This window comes from Bombus flavifrons, chromosome 5 (genome assembly GCF_040668555.2).
Source record: "Bombus flavifrons isolate JBK064 chromosome 5, iyBomFlav1_principal, whole genome shotgun sequence".
NCBI lineage: Eukaryota > Metazoa > Arthropoda > Insecta > Hymenoptera > Apidae > Bombus > Bombus flavifrons.
Window position 1 is genome coordinate 15,176,970 of NC_138446.1, and position 17,158 is coordinate 15,194,127.

Sequence of the window (17,158 nt, forward strand, 5' to 3'; positions counted from 1 at the left end):
TGCCAACCTTCAGGGTCGATGAGAACGACTTTGCCATGATACGTCGTATCCATTCAGAAGAAAAAAGAAAAGAAGAAAAAGAATGGCAACGGAAGCCTAATGACGCATATTTCACGCAGTTACAAATATCCGATTAATAATTTTTCGTTTATACCGCGTCGATGATTTTTTTCATTTTTTCTTCATACGAGTAGAATAGAAATTCACGTCCGCGTAAGTACGTTCAGTTCGCGAGTGTTCATTTAATCAGACGTTAACTACAATCTCGTTTCGATAAACGAATGTGAAATAAAAGAAATTAGATCTGGAAAGATCGAAAGAAGCTATTGGACGCGAGATAAATTCTTCGACGAGTGAAATCGTTTCGGATGAATCACGAGCGTATGCAGCAGCTGCCACGAGCGATCACCTTAATCGCAAAAAGCCTCGGCAATATAATCGAATCGCTAACGAGAGACCGGTCGAATTCGAAGTGATCTCGTTCCCTATTTACAGATATCGCCCGCCGTGAAACTAGTTTACATCGTGGGAGTGCGTCATAGCGAATTCCAGCATTTTTTTTTCCTCCCTCCTCCGCTGAGTATCGCCAGCAGCGAGGTAAAATGCACCTGCGTACACCATTGAAACGAGCGGACAGGTAAGCGTTAAGCTCGATTCACGTGCGCTGTCTTTCCTTCTTCGACGTCCGCAAAGATACGAAAACGACTATGTACGTATGTTGATCGAAGGCCCCGATTCAGATCGATGAAAACGATCCTCTTACTTTTCTGGATACTCGTCGAATAACAACTACCGTAGCTTCTTTACGTTTAAGTAATAATCGAATGTATTAGGGTTAGGAGAAGCGCAAACGATGAGACGGTGCGATGTAATACTCTTGTAACCGTCGATTTCAAGAATATTAAGAACCGAAACCAGGTCATGAATTACCAACCAACGACCCAATAACGTCGTGATATTTTTATTCGTTATTCGACCAGTACCTCGAAAGACTTCAAAATACTTGACGTAATTATCAGTATCGAGTAACTTAATTACACTCGACGAACGTCTCTTTAACTTCGCTACGGTATCTCTGCTTCTTGCTCGCGTTTCCGTACCTTCGGATATTCTCTTCCCAAATTTTGAAATATTTTACTCGCGCGAAGAGCGCAATACGCGAGAACTATTGAAACGTAAGTACGATGGCTGACGAAACTATTCCAACATTTGACTCGCAATTATAATTCTGAGTCATACGGAGGAAAACGTTAGGGTTAACTATTTGGATCAACGCGGTTCTCGACCATCGGCGATCTCGCCGATTCGAATATATTAGAAGCGAGCGTGACCACGTCGCGATACCCAATCGTGGAAAAACTTTCACCGTGGCGCGGCTAAAAATACGGTCGGCATTATTCCGTCGTTATGAGGCGGTCGCTGGAAGCCGATACGAAATAAAAATGTCGTGCAACGGACCACGCACAGAAATAACCGCGATATCCTCACTCGCGCGACTTTCCTCTTTCGATATAAAAATACGCGAGTATTTCCAACTACGCAGTCGAATATCCGCGTGTGTGAGCTAAGCTTTATGTTCAAAGCAACGAGCATAGAGGCCGGCATTGCGATCGCGATGCTTACTCTTGCGTAGCGTGTCCAAGTACATAAATAAACGCGCGCAAAGCTCGTTTCCTGCACCTTTCGACGTGCGTCTACCACACCGCTCGTTACTCGTTTCGTGCTCGCCTATTCCTTTCGATCGACGACCGATCGAACGTTTCAAGTATTTCGAATTCTGGCGAGGTTTCGTTGGAATACGTCCACAGCGTGATTCATTAATATATATATATATATATATATATATTTCTACGTCTCGTAACTGTCGCATTGTGTTATTCTACTTGTAGAATTCGTAGCAAAATTTAGCAAACATTCCAAGATATCGTATCTTTAACTAAAAGCTACTCTTCATCGGAATATAACTTTCCAGTAATTTGAATAAACAAACTCATGGACTATGTTCGAAAGTGTTTTAAATTTGTAGTCGATTAATATTCGTAGCAAATAAAGTTTTGCGCTTGTGAGTATGGCATCTTCTTTCCTTTCTCGATAAATACGATTGAAACGTGGCAACTAAATTTTTGTTGTTGCAAACGATTCGATCGTTAGTCTATAAACAGTTGATAAATGCAACATGTAAATCCACTCGTTGAATTTCATACACGGAAGCATGGAAAAAAGTTTCGATTCTGAAAACCACGCGGTGGTAGGTCTAAACGGCGCGACTTACGTGGGGAAAAGGGGGAGAAGGCGCGAGAAAGAAGCTTCTCGTACGTTCGGTTCCCGATGGCCACGGTGAGATACCAGTATCCCCGAATAATTATCAGCGTAACCGCAATCCATCTTTGACGTAACTTGTTATTTCCACGAGTAGAACCGGATACATGGACCGTGATACGATCGGCCGGTTATTTCGACGATTCCCAGGGGTTTCTCAGCCCCTGGACCCCTTCTACGCGTTTACGGTTGCAGGTTGCAGAGGAGCTGGTCCCGAAGTAAGTAAAAAGGGAGAGAACGAACGAACCTTCTTCGGTACCAGAAGAGGAAGAAGAAGAAGAAGAAGAAGAAGAAGAAGAAGAAGAAGAAGAAGAAGAAGAAGAAGAAGCAGAAGCAGAAGCAAAAGTGGAAGAAGGTACACGCGAAAGATGAGAAAGCGGAGAAAGAAAGGAAAAAAAAGAGGAAGAAGGGGGAGGTAAAAGGGGGTGAAGGAGGAAGAAGGTAGACACAGGGGAGGAGGGAGATCGAGGGAGGAGAGAAGGTTTCTCGATCGCGAGCGAATTTTTCTCACGGTTGCGAGAGCGCGCAGTTTCGTCGGCGGACGCGTGGGCGGACCGGCGAATAATGCCGGTCTTGTATTTTTAAACTCTCGCACGAATCGGCATCTCCGGGGAGAGAGATGCCGGGTCACTCTGCACGTTGCACACAGCTCCCGCTGCAGCCGGAGAGCGCACCTTTCTCTTTTTCTTTTTTCTTATTCGAGAGAAGAGAGGTTCGCCGCGCGGCGAAAACGATCTCACGGTCCTTGGTGAGCGCGAGCGCACTCGCGACCGCGCACGCCGATCCTCTCCAATGAATTATCGAGCCTTCCAGACCGTGGAACGCCGCACAGCGCGCTCCTGCCTGCCGCTGACCGCCCGCAGGAAAAAACCTCGAGACAGGGGTCCCGCGATATTGGCCCGACCTTACTTTTCGGCCGGTTCAGGATTCGCCGCGCGCCGTGGCCCCTATACGTGGGAACTGCGTCCGGATCCACCGGCTACCGTAATTACAACCCACCGGCCGTATTCAACCTGCAACCGATTTCCACGTGTACCGTGACACACGCGAGAACACGTGGAAACTAACGAGCCACGAGTTGGACTAAATCGAGCGAGAAAAAAGCCGACCGTTCGGTGAAACGTCTTCTTGCGCCTTAGCGTGGAAACGAGGTTCTGCTTCGTTGAACCGTTGCGTGTTTCATTGACCATGCTGTGCTATCTTGATCGGGTTCGTGAACACGTATTAACGAGATGCGCGAGGGTTATATTTAGGATCGTGCGGAATGCGTGTTTAGATAAACGTTTGCATGGTCGTATCTTGATGCTTGAGATTGGCTATAAGTTATAGCCTAATGCTTTCCATTTCCAGAGAAATAGCGGTCGCTGGATGAAGTTACGAGTATTTGGTAGCCACAGAGTGGAAAAATGAAAATCGCGGCAGAATATCGAAAACATCGATGGCCTTTACCAATGTCTTGAATATTTATACATTCGATGCTGTTAAAATAAGATTACCTAGCCGTCAAGTTGCGTTCCTTCTTTCGTGAGAAATATACTTGTTCCGTGCAACAACGTTTACTTCAATGGCCTGTCCGTCGCTTTCTTCGTTTCTTCAGGTTATTTCGTCGAGATTCTTAAAACGTCGGTACAGTACACACGTAAATAGGAAGAACAATCGTTTTCCGAACTTCGGGTCGTACGAATACGTTCGAAACGAGTATCCCAAGCGCATCTTGTATCGTACAGGGTACAGCAAATAAAGATTCCGTAGTAACGCAAGAATTAAAAAAGAAAACTCACCTCGTCAAGGGCCATGGAGAAGGCGCCGGAAATGGCAAGACCCTGACGATCTTTCAGACCACCTTTGATGGCTGTGAGGTATCCAATGGTAAGATTTTGTTGTTTTCTCGGTTGTATAGACCTGGTGGAAGTTGATTTGGGATACGTATGCCTGGAGAACGCCTGCTGCCACTCGGCCCCGGGTAACCCTGGCGGCTCGGCCAGGCCCAGGACCAGAGGGCTGCCGGCCAGCAGCAGCAGCAACACCAGCAGGGCCCGTGAGCTGTTCCCGTATGAACGTGGCTGCAGCGGTTGCGGCTGATCTAGCCGGTGCCGTCGATTGCGTTCCTGAGGGACTTCCTGGCGACGGGGAGGCCTGCGGCGGCTCGGCTGTACTGGCGGGCCGGGGCGCATGGCCGCCGCCGCCACCGGTCAGCACCGCCTCCCTCCCGCTCACCTACAACCACAATTTGTCATTTTCACGTTATAGTTATTTTCTTCGTATTATATAAACTGAAATATATTCGGCGTAGCTACGATCTTTTGGGTTTCGATCGTGCTATCGGTACGTTAGAACACGAGTACTTGGCCTGATTAAATTTTAATGCCGTAACTACGAAAGTTTCCGGCGAAGAAACAACCCAGTTAACAGGTTAAATGGTAAGTTTCAACGCTTCTGTGTTCTTATCTTGTAGATCGTTTGATATTTTACGATACGGCGATAAAAAGCGAAGGGTACAATTCAGCTAAAAATATGTCTCCTCTCTTCGAATTGGAATTTTACGAAAAAGCTACACGAACATGAAGATCATCTAGGTCGTGGTAGAACTCGAATATGTTCCTCTTTTTTTAGCAATACCAAATTGCACGTACTTTCTACGAGCACACTGCTGTATTAGCACACTGGTGTGAAATGTGACAGGATAGGCTTCACACACGGATTACTTGTACATTTATTGTAACGGATAAATGAAAATCTCGATTAGTTGAATCATCGAACAAGAAAATATATGTACGATGGAGAAAAAATACTCCATCTACACGTTCTATCTTTATCATCTTACTTCTCGATGAACAAATACACGTTGTAAACACGCGATCGGTGAATTGTGCAGCACTCGTGTATTTTTAGCTTATCTCCATAGTATTTTGAAAAATTAACCTAAGCCGCGCAATTAGATACAAGTGCTCGACTTAGAAGTGTCATTTCGACGCTATCTTCCTGACTGAACTGCCACTTATCATCGGTCGCCACTTTATTCGTCTGAGTCATTGAGTGTGCCATCTGCGCGAGGCTAATAATAACTGATATCCCTAAAACGATAGAAACGTTCCTTGATTCCAACGCGTTCACGCCTTCCAATTCGCTCCGATCCTCGTCATATTCCGCTACCGATCGTAGAATTTTTCCAACCGATCGCGAGATCAATCGCTATTAATACCGTTTGTCTTGCTGCGATAACCTCGCTCTTAAATTCTTTCCTAAAAATGAGTCACATCTAACATCAAAGTATCTGCTGTTTTGCGCATTAAGTTATTATCTCGGAGATCGGATATCAATGATCTCCCGGAAATCTTACGTCAGAAGTCGCAGCACTGCGACTAAAACGTGGCAATTTGCGGTTGACGAAGAGCATCCATGAATGATTCCGCTTTATCGTCAAACGCATCGATCCAACTCATTCGCAATGGTCATACGTCAGCGGACAAGATCTCTGGGCACGCGGAATCGCGTCTGTCCTATTGTTTCACGGGTGTATTCCGAGAGAATGATCTCAAAGAAGTAGCTCGACAATGTCGTTTTGTTCTTTCTTTTTCCAACCCTTGTCATACGATTTTTCTTTAGTATAACCATGTTTTTCCCGTGTGACTCTCGTATTTTGAGAAGCTAAACGAAGATACACGTCTTTCTTATAGACTTCATTCGTCATAAATCACAGGTAACTCGAATACGCAAACATATCTAAGCAACGAAATCCATAGGAAATTTCTACCAACGTCTCGTTAAAAGAAGATAAACCTCGTGACGAACCTTCAAAATCTATTCACTCGGAGCGAGCAGGTCGGAACAGAAGATCTCATCGAATGAAACGCTCGACGATCGATATACGTACACTCGTCAGAATCTATGTACGTGTAGATATATTCGATTATTCCGATATTTGTCAAAACGATAGTTCGTCAGAACATACGTCCACATTGTAACTATAACTTAAGAACCGCTGCGCCACGAAACGTAACGAGCGTGACAACGACCACGTAACAGGCACGAAGACGTTTAAAAATATTCTCGACGACGAGTGCAATTTTGCAGCTTAATCAATTCTCGGTGAACAATAACGCAGTCGTCTGATGGCGCGGGCCGATTCCGCGTTCGAGCGGTCGAGAAACGCGCGGCGCGGCGCGGCACGGCGGGGAAAAACACGTGGCCGGGGTCGACAGGGACACACCTGTTGCAATTACGTAACGAGCCACGGACTCTCGTAGGCGAGAGTGTGCCGGCTACACAACGGCCTACAACGAAGCCTCCGTGCGACAACAATAAAGACGTCTTCCCCTGGCGTGATGCATGGTGTCATTCACCAAGCGTACCGTGTAACTTTCGACTCGTTCCACGTTTCTAACTCGGATTTAATTATAGCCGCCGGTGAAAGTACATCGGTGTGTGGATTTATTTAACGGGACGGCAAAGAGACGCGTCAAAAGGGACGCCTTCGCGGGACGACGTTACCCTGACGGATCGCGGCTGACGAACCCTCTCACACGATGTATCATTAACTGTCACACTGACTGTCGGACAGGATCGCTCTTCTTGTCGCGACAAATCTCGTTTCGCGTTATAGAGCCTCGAAGATATAAAAAATATGATATGAAAAAAGATAGTTTTAGTAGGATAACGAAAACAGATTAGACAGATCTCACGACACGTAATTTCGTCTTTGACGTTTAATCAGTGGTGAAAATCTTCAGGTGAAAATATCGGCGGAAAATACTTCGCGACACCCTTTCACAATAACCAAATCACCTGCAACTTTGCTGCATCTCTGCATCGAAATCTTCGATAAGTATTTTACAATATAATTCTAACTTGATATCTAGCGCTAAACATCGTCGATAATAATAAAGATAACCATGTTGGCGACTGTGCAGAAAATACTTCGCAATTCCTCCTGTAGCTCCGTGCTTCGTTCTATACTTTGGCTGGAAATTTTCGACCTCGTTGAATAATCGCTTACACGCATCTCCGAAAGGATACAGCCGGAACGTTGGCTTTCGTCGATGTATCATCCGTTCAAGAGACATATACGCTTTCTCTCTGATGATTTTTATCGTGTATAATGGTTGAAAAGTGCGGATAGGATCGTGACCCCGTCGAGGTTTTTTCAATTAACGATAGGGGACACGGTACGGACGATGAATGTCGTAAAAACGAAGACGATAGTTGGATAGGTACTGGTAGGTACGTGGTTGTGGATAGTTTTCACGAACGACGCGTCAGCATGGTGCTATTTATTTTCAGGTGTTGTTGGAGCATCTCGTTAGCGTGTTTAACACGTACGGATAGGATTCATGGTAATACGCGTTCTCGACGTGCCTCGTGAAATTTTCCAAATTTTCAATCGCTAATTACTGGTATGTTTTTGTCCCTTTCTAAGGTTAAATCTATTCCTAAGAGTTTAAGAAAGAGAAAAAATCATCTTCCACTATAGTAGTTTAGCTGATAACGAGCTTCAAGCGAGGATCGTAAAAGATCAACTACAATGTTGCTTTAAATTGTGAAAAACCCTTATGCAGTGATCTATACAGAGATGGAAAGGAAAATTCCAAGAGGAAGCGCGAGTAAATTCTTAGAGATTTTTACTTCGATTGTTTTTATTACAGAAATTTGATTGCTCGATAACCAGAATATGATACAACGTGTACACGGTTCGATGTCCCGAAATAATTAAGGCACGGTGATTTCATAAACGACGTCACGCCCATATTTGCTGGCAAAGATCGTATTTCTCTAATTGAGTTGCTCGTCGTATCGTAAAGCGACGATAGGAGAAATCCCACCTAGCTATTAAACTGTCTCGATACATTCAAACCATCGCAAATTTCACACTAAAACCTACAAAACTATCCTTCTTCGTGAACGAACTTCCTTGTTAAACGATAAAATTACCGACGACCACACGATCGTGTTTGTCTAAAAGTAGATGAAAAAAGCCGTCGTTACGCGAATAGTACGATCGTTCCAGCCAAATTTATTTTCACCTCGAGACCGTTACGTTCCCATAGGCGACCGAAAAAGCAAACACGTTCTTTTTAACGCGGACTTGATACGTAAAGTAAATTCAGTCCGATAAAACTCTAAGAATAGCAACGTGGAACCGCATACTTACGTTATTTGTCAATGACATCGCTTTTCGATTACCTAAGATAACTCGATACGTCTTTCAAACGCTTAGTGACACTATCTTTAAATTTGGCCTGATTTTATTGCGCAATATCGTTATCGTTTACTCTCAAATCGACGAGTCTTTCTACAAATAACAATTACCGTGATCCAATTCCAGAAATCTAGTTGACGTTTTTAAACTCGCCACGTTCTTTCAAATACGTCCATTCCGTAGTCTTACCGTACATAGCACGAAACGAATAAATTATAACGTCGTCAAGATTTTTATACCGATCCGTCGAGTCTTCGAGTTTTACTCGAGCTTCGAATTTACTTTCCACCCACGAACGAGTTCTTTTTCGAGCGACGATTATATACGATCCAAGTGTAAAAAACTAGTTGACATCTTTAAGCCCGACATCCTTCGATAGACGTCACGCAAAGCCAAGTATGTAAGATCTATTCTATTTCCATCGTGACACTTCTTCGTCTCTATGTCACGTCTCGTTAATGGAATCTTGGAATCGCACGGACTGGTCCTCTTTCTAACGCGTTTCCACTACCTTTTGCGCAAAGTTGATCGTAGCTGAAGCGGATCGCGAACGGCCGGAATCGAGGCAGGAAGTCAAATCAGCGTGCTGTGGCCGGTGGTATGCGTCAGGCATGCGTTTACGCAACCCAGGGTCAACACTCGCGGTGCATATCGTTTAGATAAACAGTGATAACTCTTCTCTCCGAGCCTGCAGCTCGCTTTTCTGGCCTACACGAACGCGCTATTGATCTTCCACCGTCGGCTAACAGCGTCGATGTTTGATCATCCCGCGTAGGAATCGATCACCAGGTCAGAGATCGAACTTTCCGAAAAAGACTTCGATCGTACGAGTGTTTAATGCGACGATCATCGTGATCGCAAATTACAGCTATATGCATATATGCAAATTAATCGTTCGCGACTCTACGTGGAATTGGAATGGTTGCACTCTTTGTAGTAATTCTGTCCACTTTAATTTTGTCAACGTTCGATATAGTCTATCTATCGGACGATAGTATTTAGCGTTAATAAAATGGAAATTGAAATATCATTGTGTTACGAAGGAAATTAATAAAGCAATTTTCTCGTTTAAACCGGTATAGTTCCTATATTTCCTTGTGAATGAGACTCAATCGTTATTCCTTATGACTCACGGTTTAATGCAAGTTCAGCGTCGAGTCCATTGCTAGACGATTTTAAGCGAAGAAACGAAAAAAGAAAGTACTACAAACGCATCGCGCATCGCAGTAAACGATACGACGTTCGACGCGTGTATATCGAGATATCCTGTGGTGACCAACAAGAGCCACACCCCTGAACAGTTTACAGTAGTAATGTGATATATTATATCGACACGAAACACTCTAATGTATGTACTGTGTGGCTGCGATAATGACAATGCCCACGCGTGCACATCTCGTACAACGTATATGCATATCGTTCTTCAATTACCCCTTGTAACACGATATACTGTAGAGACGAGGCGCGTTAGAACCCGTATTACACGTATCACGTGTGGAAAACAAACTGTTATACAGGCGAGCGTGTTTTGATCGAATCGAGAGCCTCCTCGCTTCTTTCGGATTCCCTCAGGCTGCGTATAAAACTGCTCGTGCGTCGTTCTCACAAGTTCCGACGGATAATCGTTGTAACATCTTGTGGTATTTGTTGCGTTATAAACTTCGATCCGCCATAACACGAATATGCATGTGCGGTACTGTGTGCAGCAACTTTGCGGTGTTGTCTCGTGTACGACGTAGCTTTGACATTAGAAGTGAGTACGCATAAATAGAATGAACGCCGATACGTAGGCGTAGGATAAGTGCACTTTCCACAGGTATACGTAACGAATTACTGTCACACGTGTTAAATTAATTTTTTCGGCATTGGAAATTTTTCAATTAATTTTCTCGAAAAAAAAGAGAGAGAGAAGAGCGATCACGATAAAAGCGATAAAATAAATAAGAAAAATTTAGAAGAAATAACGAGACATACCGAAGTAAAAATCGAAGCGAATATCGTTCGTAAAACCACCGATACAGAACAAAGTAATTTTCAAACGTTGCTAAGTCTATCTTTTTTAAAACAATTCTTCTATTCAATATCGCGTCTAAAAAAAGCTAAAGATGGGAGCACGTGGCTGGCATTCCGAGCACTTAAATACGCGTAGTATACCTATTATCTCGGCGGCAGCAGGTGTAAATTACGGGAATCTCACGACTTAACTTGGACGCTAGTTTAATTAGTACTTCATAGCGGAATATTAAATACCGGCGCGCGTTAAGATCTTTTCGTCGCTGACACTAATTGACGAGTCTTTCCGTTTCGTGTTAACGCGTCTAGTTCGCGAGCCGATCTCGCCTGCGATCTGCGATAAAGTGTCTCGCGTTAACTTGCGATTTCTGTGCCAATTCGACGCGGATCGAATTCCGCGGATGGTGGCTTTCTGCCTGTAAACGAAAAAACGAACGTTGAAAAGAGAAGGTCGATTATCGTACGGGCTCGATCGAGGCATCGACGTCCGCGAACTTGATAAACGAGCGATACGCGTCTGTTCGATTAAATACGAACATTAATAGTCAGCCATTTACGCGAGACGAGCCTGTATAAATCAAAAACGATGAACACACGCGTACGAAAAACATAGATCCGGGGGAAATAAGAAGACCTCTAATTGCTAGGTCTTACCGACTGGCTCTGTTAATTTACTCGCTTCTTCGATTAATTATGCAATCGTGGATGCGATGAAAAACACTGGATTCTCTTCTCTAGGGAGGATGTAACGAATTACACGTGAATCGTGAAATAAATTAATCGACGGAGTATGTTGGAGAGATAAGTCTTGCTAAATGTTACGAGCATCCAGTTTCGCGCGATCTCAGGCCCGCATCCATTTACATACATATTTTCAAGACGCTACTTCTTGTCTCCTAATACCGAATCTACACTCGTTATAGGATAAGACCGACGTTTTCAGAAACTAGATTTACTCTGTAAATCCTCTGTAAAAAAGAAATACTCTGTAAATCAAAGATTCTTAATCAGTTTATTTATTGCGTCTATAGAATTACAATTAGCTCATTTGTTTCTTGTTAATCCACGCGATGTCAGACCCGCATCCACTTAACGTAGTTTCGAAATGTAATTTCTTGCCTTATAACGCTTATCCTGGTAAATATACTATATGCTGAAATTAAGAAAAATTATTTTCTTTTTTCTTTTTGTTAAAAATCATTGTGTTCTATTTAACGCGTAATAATTTCGCATTTTCAGTCGGCAGCGTATAGCCAGTTTCCGTTCCAATTTTACCTACTCGTATTTAAATTTCCAATTTATAAAATTGATCGAATATAATATATTTGCGATTGTTGTATCAGCCGTGAAACTTCGACAGAAACACGTGTATTCTTAAAATAAATCCCAAAGGCGAAGGGTCAAGTATATTCAAGACACAGAGAATTATAATCGTGTGGCGCCGAAACAACGACAAAATAATTAACATCGATTTCCGTTCTCGATCGACGATACGTCGATTACCCGGCCAGCCTGGAAAACTATCGAGCGAAGAATGCGGAAAAGCGATTGGACTACAATCGTTTCAGCAAACACGTAGCGAGCTTGTCGAAGTAAAGGAAACGATATTATGCATTCGCGTTCTTATAAAAGCGAACGTCACCGCAAATAAATTGCCCGGAAAGTCCGACAACCGACTCGATAACGACGGAAATGTTACGTGAGCTTAAAATAGACAGGTTATTTTTAAACGCAAGGTGATTGCGACAAAAAGTCGTCGTATCACATCAGTCGATACGACGTTGAATTAATAATGTTACTTTTTTCCAGACGTTTATACGTGCCACGACCGAGGATCTCGTGGAAGAGGATTCCGTAATCGGGAAACGGCGGATTATACGCGTTAATGAGTTTGCAACTTCGACGATACGGCCCTGTGCACACACGAATAGCAGAAACACGAGGAGCACGGCTAGGTAGAAATTTATGTTTCGTTGCTGCTACGTTGCTCCAATAAACCGGCCGATCGTTCTACGAGCTTGTTAAGAAACGACCGCGTCGACTGCAAAATTCTTTGCAACACTTCTTATATCGCGCTTCTTAACGACCTTATTAACTTTTTATCTGGAACAATCAGGTTTATGCTAAGAGATTCTAGAATCTGGAAAATCGCGAGGTGTGAGAGAAGTCGGCGAATATCTTCGTCAGAGCTGTCAACGCGAATGAATTTCAACGAGGATTAACGAGTGTCGCCGCTTCCGCCACGTGAACTTTGTTCCGTGGAAAGTAAGTAAGCACCGCGGATATCTATGGCACGTGGCGATCATGCGGATATCAACGTGTAACCGATGCAGAAACGCCGAGGATCGTTTTAGTCGATGCAAAAAGTTCTTTTTTCTCGCGATCGTATCACGTGCGTTTCAGTAATTTATTAAATTATATGAGAATGTATACACAATCGGATAAATAGTTTTTTATTGTTGTTATTATTATTATTATTATTGTTACCGGCAAAGCAAGAAACGAATTCTTCACGTATTCGCGATTAGGTAAGCACAGAGTCACGAAAGTATTCGAACAGCATGTAGACACGTTCTGTGAATATGTATATTATTTGTATTATACAAAACATATTGAAGTTTCATTAGCACTGTTACGAGGTCTGACTATCATCATTATTGATAGAGTATAAAAAATATCCGAAACATTGCATAGAGATTATAACGATATTTAAACGATTAACTATTTATTACGTTAACGAGCATCGATATTCAATGGGACTATCTTTAACATTTATTATACGTTTAACATGGCTATTAAGTATACATATATTTGCAGCAAATATCTTTTCATTTTCAATACACATTTTTAGGCCGGTTTCGCATTTCATCGATATAATCACGACAGTCGTGCCTTGTTACGATGCTAATAGAATTGCAAAATCTTTCATTTAACAACAATAACGTATACCTGTACGATTCATGCATATCCGATGAAGAACGTTATCGTATTATTATATCTGCATTTTTATCTGTTTATTTCTATCCGTATGTGTGTGAGAACGATACGTGTCCATTGCAACATGACAAAGTTTGCTCATCTACGAGTCATAAAACTACTCGGACTATCCTCAAAGAAAGATCATAAACGATGTTCGCGTGTAATTTTGGAGACAAAGAAGCGATTTGCTGTGGACGATACGTATCCGTGCATCGAAAAGCTGGCACTTGCCCAAACATGCAGCAACAGTCTGTGTTAAAGTCTGTCCCTAACATAATTGAATAGCTGTACACTGTACGCTCAACGATCTATTTACCCTACGAGGAGACACTGCGTAAGAGACTGTGTCTTTGCAGTGTACAAGACTAAACATTAAACTTCTTCCGCACGAAGAACGCGACTATGAATAGCCATCGAGTAACTGGACTCTGTTTATCGCATTCGCGATTACGATTATCTTGACGTTACGGTGACTCACTTTTTATACGATTCCTTCTTGTTTCTGGGAAACGTACTCGAAGTTTGATCGGCTAACTAATACGAATCATCGAACGATTAATTACTACAAATTTTTGTTCTACTTGAGACCGGACGAAAGATTTTACCGAGAAGTCATTTATTTTCCTAATCGACCCTTTTACGCTCGATACTGCGGATATGCAACTTTAATTTTTTCCTACTTTAGTACATTATTAATTGATAACAGTATTTTTCAAAGGTGTTTATCATTTAAACGTATTTTTATATTCTTCTCCTATTCTTTTAGTAACGCACTTGTATTGGCATATTTCTGCGAAATTTTAACGCAAAAGTATACGTTTCGTACATCAAAGTCAAAGCACATAAAATGAAACACAGCGGTCATAGGTTTACGGAGGACTAACAGCTAGTAAAAAAAGATTATTTTTCCGAAAAATATTCGTCCAAACAGCAAGGTTCGAAACGTTTAATGGAGCGCATGGCCGTAAAAAAAAACAGCAAATTCTTGCGAATAACATACGCCACGTGAGAGCTTCGCGCAAGTAGCAGCAGCCAAATAGGACAAATTTATCATCCAATCCTCCTCGTTCTGACGCTAAACGAATCTCGCTATACTCACGAAGCATCCCAAACGTCAATATAATAACTTTCTTTAGTCGACATAGTCGCATCAACAAATCCACAATTTACAGATTATAAATCGCCACGATTTTACGTCCTACTTATCGGATGCACGCGCGCTATAAAATGGACGATGGTTCAAAGTAAAATTCAGTTTACATAAAGAGACGAGAATCGAGGAAATCTAGATGGAAATCAAACGGGAAGCGGTCGTAAACATTCACGTGCCGACGAAATAGTTGGCAGACAGCCGCTTGATGGTCTCCTGGTACGCGTATTTTCTTAATTTCACTCGGTCTTCGCGATTTGCCTCTAACGACCCACTCGTGCGGATATTGCGCGGATCGCACGCACGCGGGCCTTTTCGTTTTGGCCGCGAAACACTGGCAAACATCCAAAATTACACGCCCGTAATTCCCTCGGTTCAACACGACCCGGAATTACTCGCGTCGTCCACATACTACTTAATGACGTTTATGTACGCGTAATAACCAGAATGTAGATTTTTATAACATTCGTGGAACATCTCAAGATGAAGAAGATGCATAGTGTACACACGGTACGCAAAAATATATTGGTAAGATGTGGTCGTTTAGGTCAGCCGAGCTTCGATATCTGGAGATTCGATCTCGAGCTTATTACGGAAAAATTTGTCGATACCACCTATTGACAAAATCAATAGATATCAATACCACCTGTTGACAAAATCCGCAATCACTTAGTTGCCAACACAATACAACAAATTTTTCCGTAATGAGCTCGAGATCGAATCTCAAGATATCGAAGCTTGGCTGACCCAACTGACCACATCTTACCAATATATTTTCGCGTATCGTGTGTACACTATGCATCTTCTTCATCTTGAAATGTTCCACGAATGTTATAAAAATCTACAATAGTACCAATATTATTATTATAACATGTCAATACCACCTATTGACAAAATCCGCAATCACTTAGTTGCCAATCGAATATATTAGGCGCTACTAAGTTTGTAATATAATAGAGATAGAACGAGAAAATCACGTATATAGCTACTTTAAATGCAGTAAAAGAAGGAAAGAAATATTAGCAAGGAGAAAATAATTCGATTAACCCTACGGTAGGGTTATTGATTCGTTTAGTTTCCTCGTGATTGAGATTTGCAGCGGTTTCCGGAGGTCGGAGCTAGATGGAACCAATCTAGAGTGAGTTATGTTGTTTAATATCGACTAATAAAATATGACTCATCGATAGGCATAAATTAAACGATGATGTATTGTGCCGAGCTATCAATAGAATTCTTAGTAAGCTGACTTCTTTTTATCTGATATTTAATTGACTGTCTTTAATTAAATTATGAGCGGACAAAATGGTGTAAAAATACATATCTTTAAAAGTAAAACACGTATTTTCAATATTTATACGATACTCGTAGCTGTACAAACAGTGACGTACATACGTAAAGAACGAAAAGCAAGGCGCGCGTGAATTCCAAATACGAAGGGAACTACGATGTAAATATGTCACTTTCTCATACGGCTCAGATAACAGCGGCAGCATGTAACAGTGTCTTGTAATTGGATTAAAACACGTGTACGCGTAAGTCACTGGGAGTCAGATTGACGAATATGATTAAGCACGGACAGCGGTAGTAAGTACATATAATGACGTGGTCGTCATTCCGAATACTTTTTCCCTGATTAATTGCCAGCTGATTTCATCGGACGACGAATAGAATGAAAATGGCTGATGGACAGATCAAGAGCTGAAACGTCTAGCTGATTGACAGTTTGACCGATAATAGAGTACTTGGAATTGACTCTGGCGATAGCTGGAAAAATTGGCGCGAAGTCTATTAATAGACTTCAAATGTTTCAAGCTCTAATAAAAAGACGATAAAAGTGAAACCAGCGAGAATTTTATTTTACATTTAAGAAAAGTTTAAAGAGATCTTAACTGAGAATTTGAATTCCTAATCGTAAGCTTGGAATTTTTATATTTTGCAAAAATTCGTCATAGGTATATCGTACGAAATATACATAGAATATATTTATAATCAAAAAGTTACGAACTTTTCGAACAATCTAATATTTAATTATTTCTACTTAACTGGAAAAGGTACGTGTCTACGGGTTAAAGGATAAGTGAAAGTTGATATTTCGCGAAAAGTCTGCTCAAAGTGAAATTCATACTCCGGCTATATGTATGTACATACACATAGCGATATTCGACATACAGTGGAACGAATCGCGAGAAATTTTCATTCATCCGCGATTGTTCGTAAGGTACGTGAGACACGTTCACGGTCTCGTTTGTTATATTATTATAATTTATGGGGATTACAAGGATTTTCCAGGCAACAGTGCTACGAACAAGCACATGTGCTGGGAAATATGATATAGCACCGCAAGCATCGTATCTCAATCTTATCGAGCAGGATGAATTTCACTGCGAAATTAGAGAACCGCTCTCCTAGTAAAAATAAAAATAAAAAAAAAAAAAAACAGAAGAAGAAAAGGAAAAATCACCTTGAGTCTGAAATATGGACAGTTCCGCTTATCTTTCTCG

The 17,158-nt window shown here is 42.0% G+C and overlaps 1 protein-coding gene across 5 annotated transcripts in view; it reads right to left on the bottom strand.

Annotated features, from left to right (window-relative positions):
• Nucleotides 1-17,158, bottom strand: part of LOC138180128 (receptor-type guanylate cyclase Gyc76C) — a 101,225-nt gene that overhangs the window by 38,691 nt on the left and 45,376 nt on the right. For 4 of the 5 annotated variants that reach the window (XM_069113647.1, XM_069113649.1, XM_069113646.1 and 1 more), the window contains one exon: nucleotides 4,101-4,536. In XM_069113647.1, coding sequence (XP_068969748.1) covers nucleotides 4,101-4,493 — 393 coding nt within the window. In that variant the 5' untranslated portion in view covers nucleotides 4,494-4,536. Of the gene's footprint in view, nucleotides 1-4,100; nucleotides 4,537-11,535; nucleotides 11,682-17,158 lie in introns of those variants that run through there. The other variant, XR_011173209.1, reaches the window with a different exon arrangement.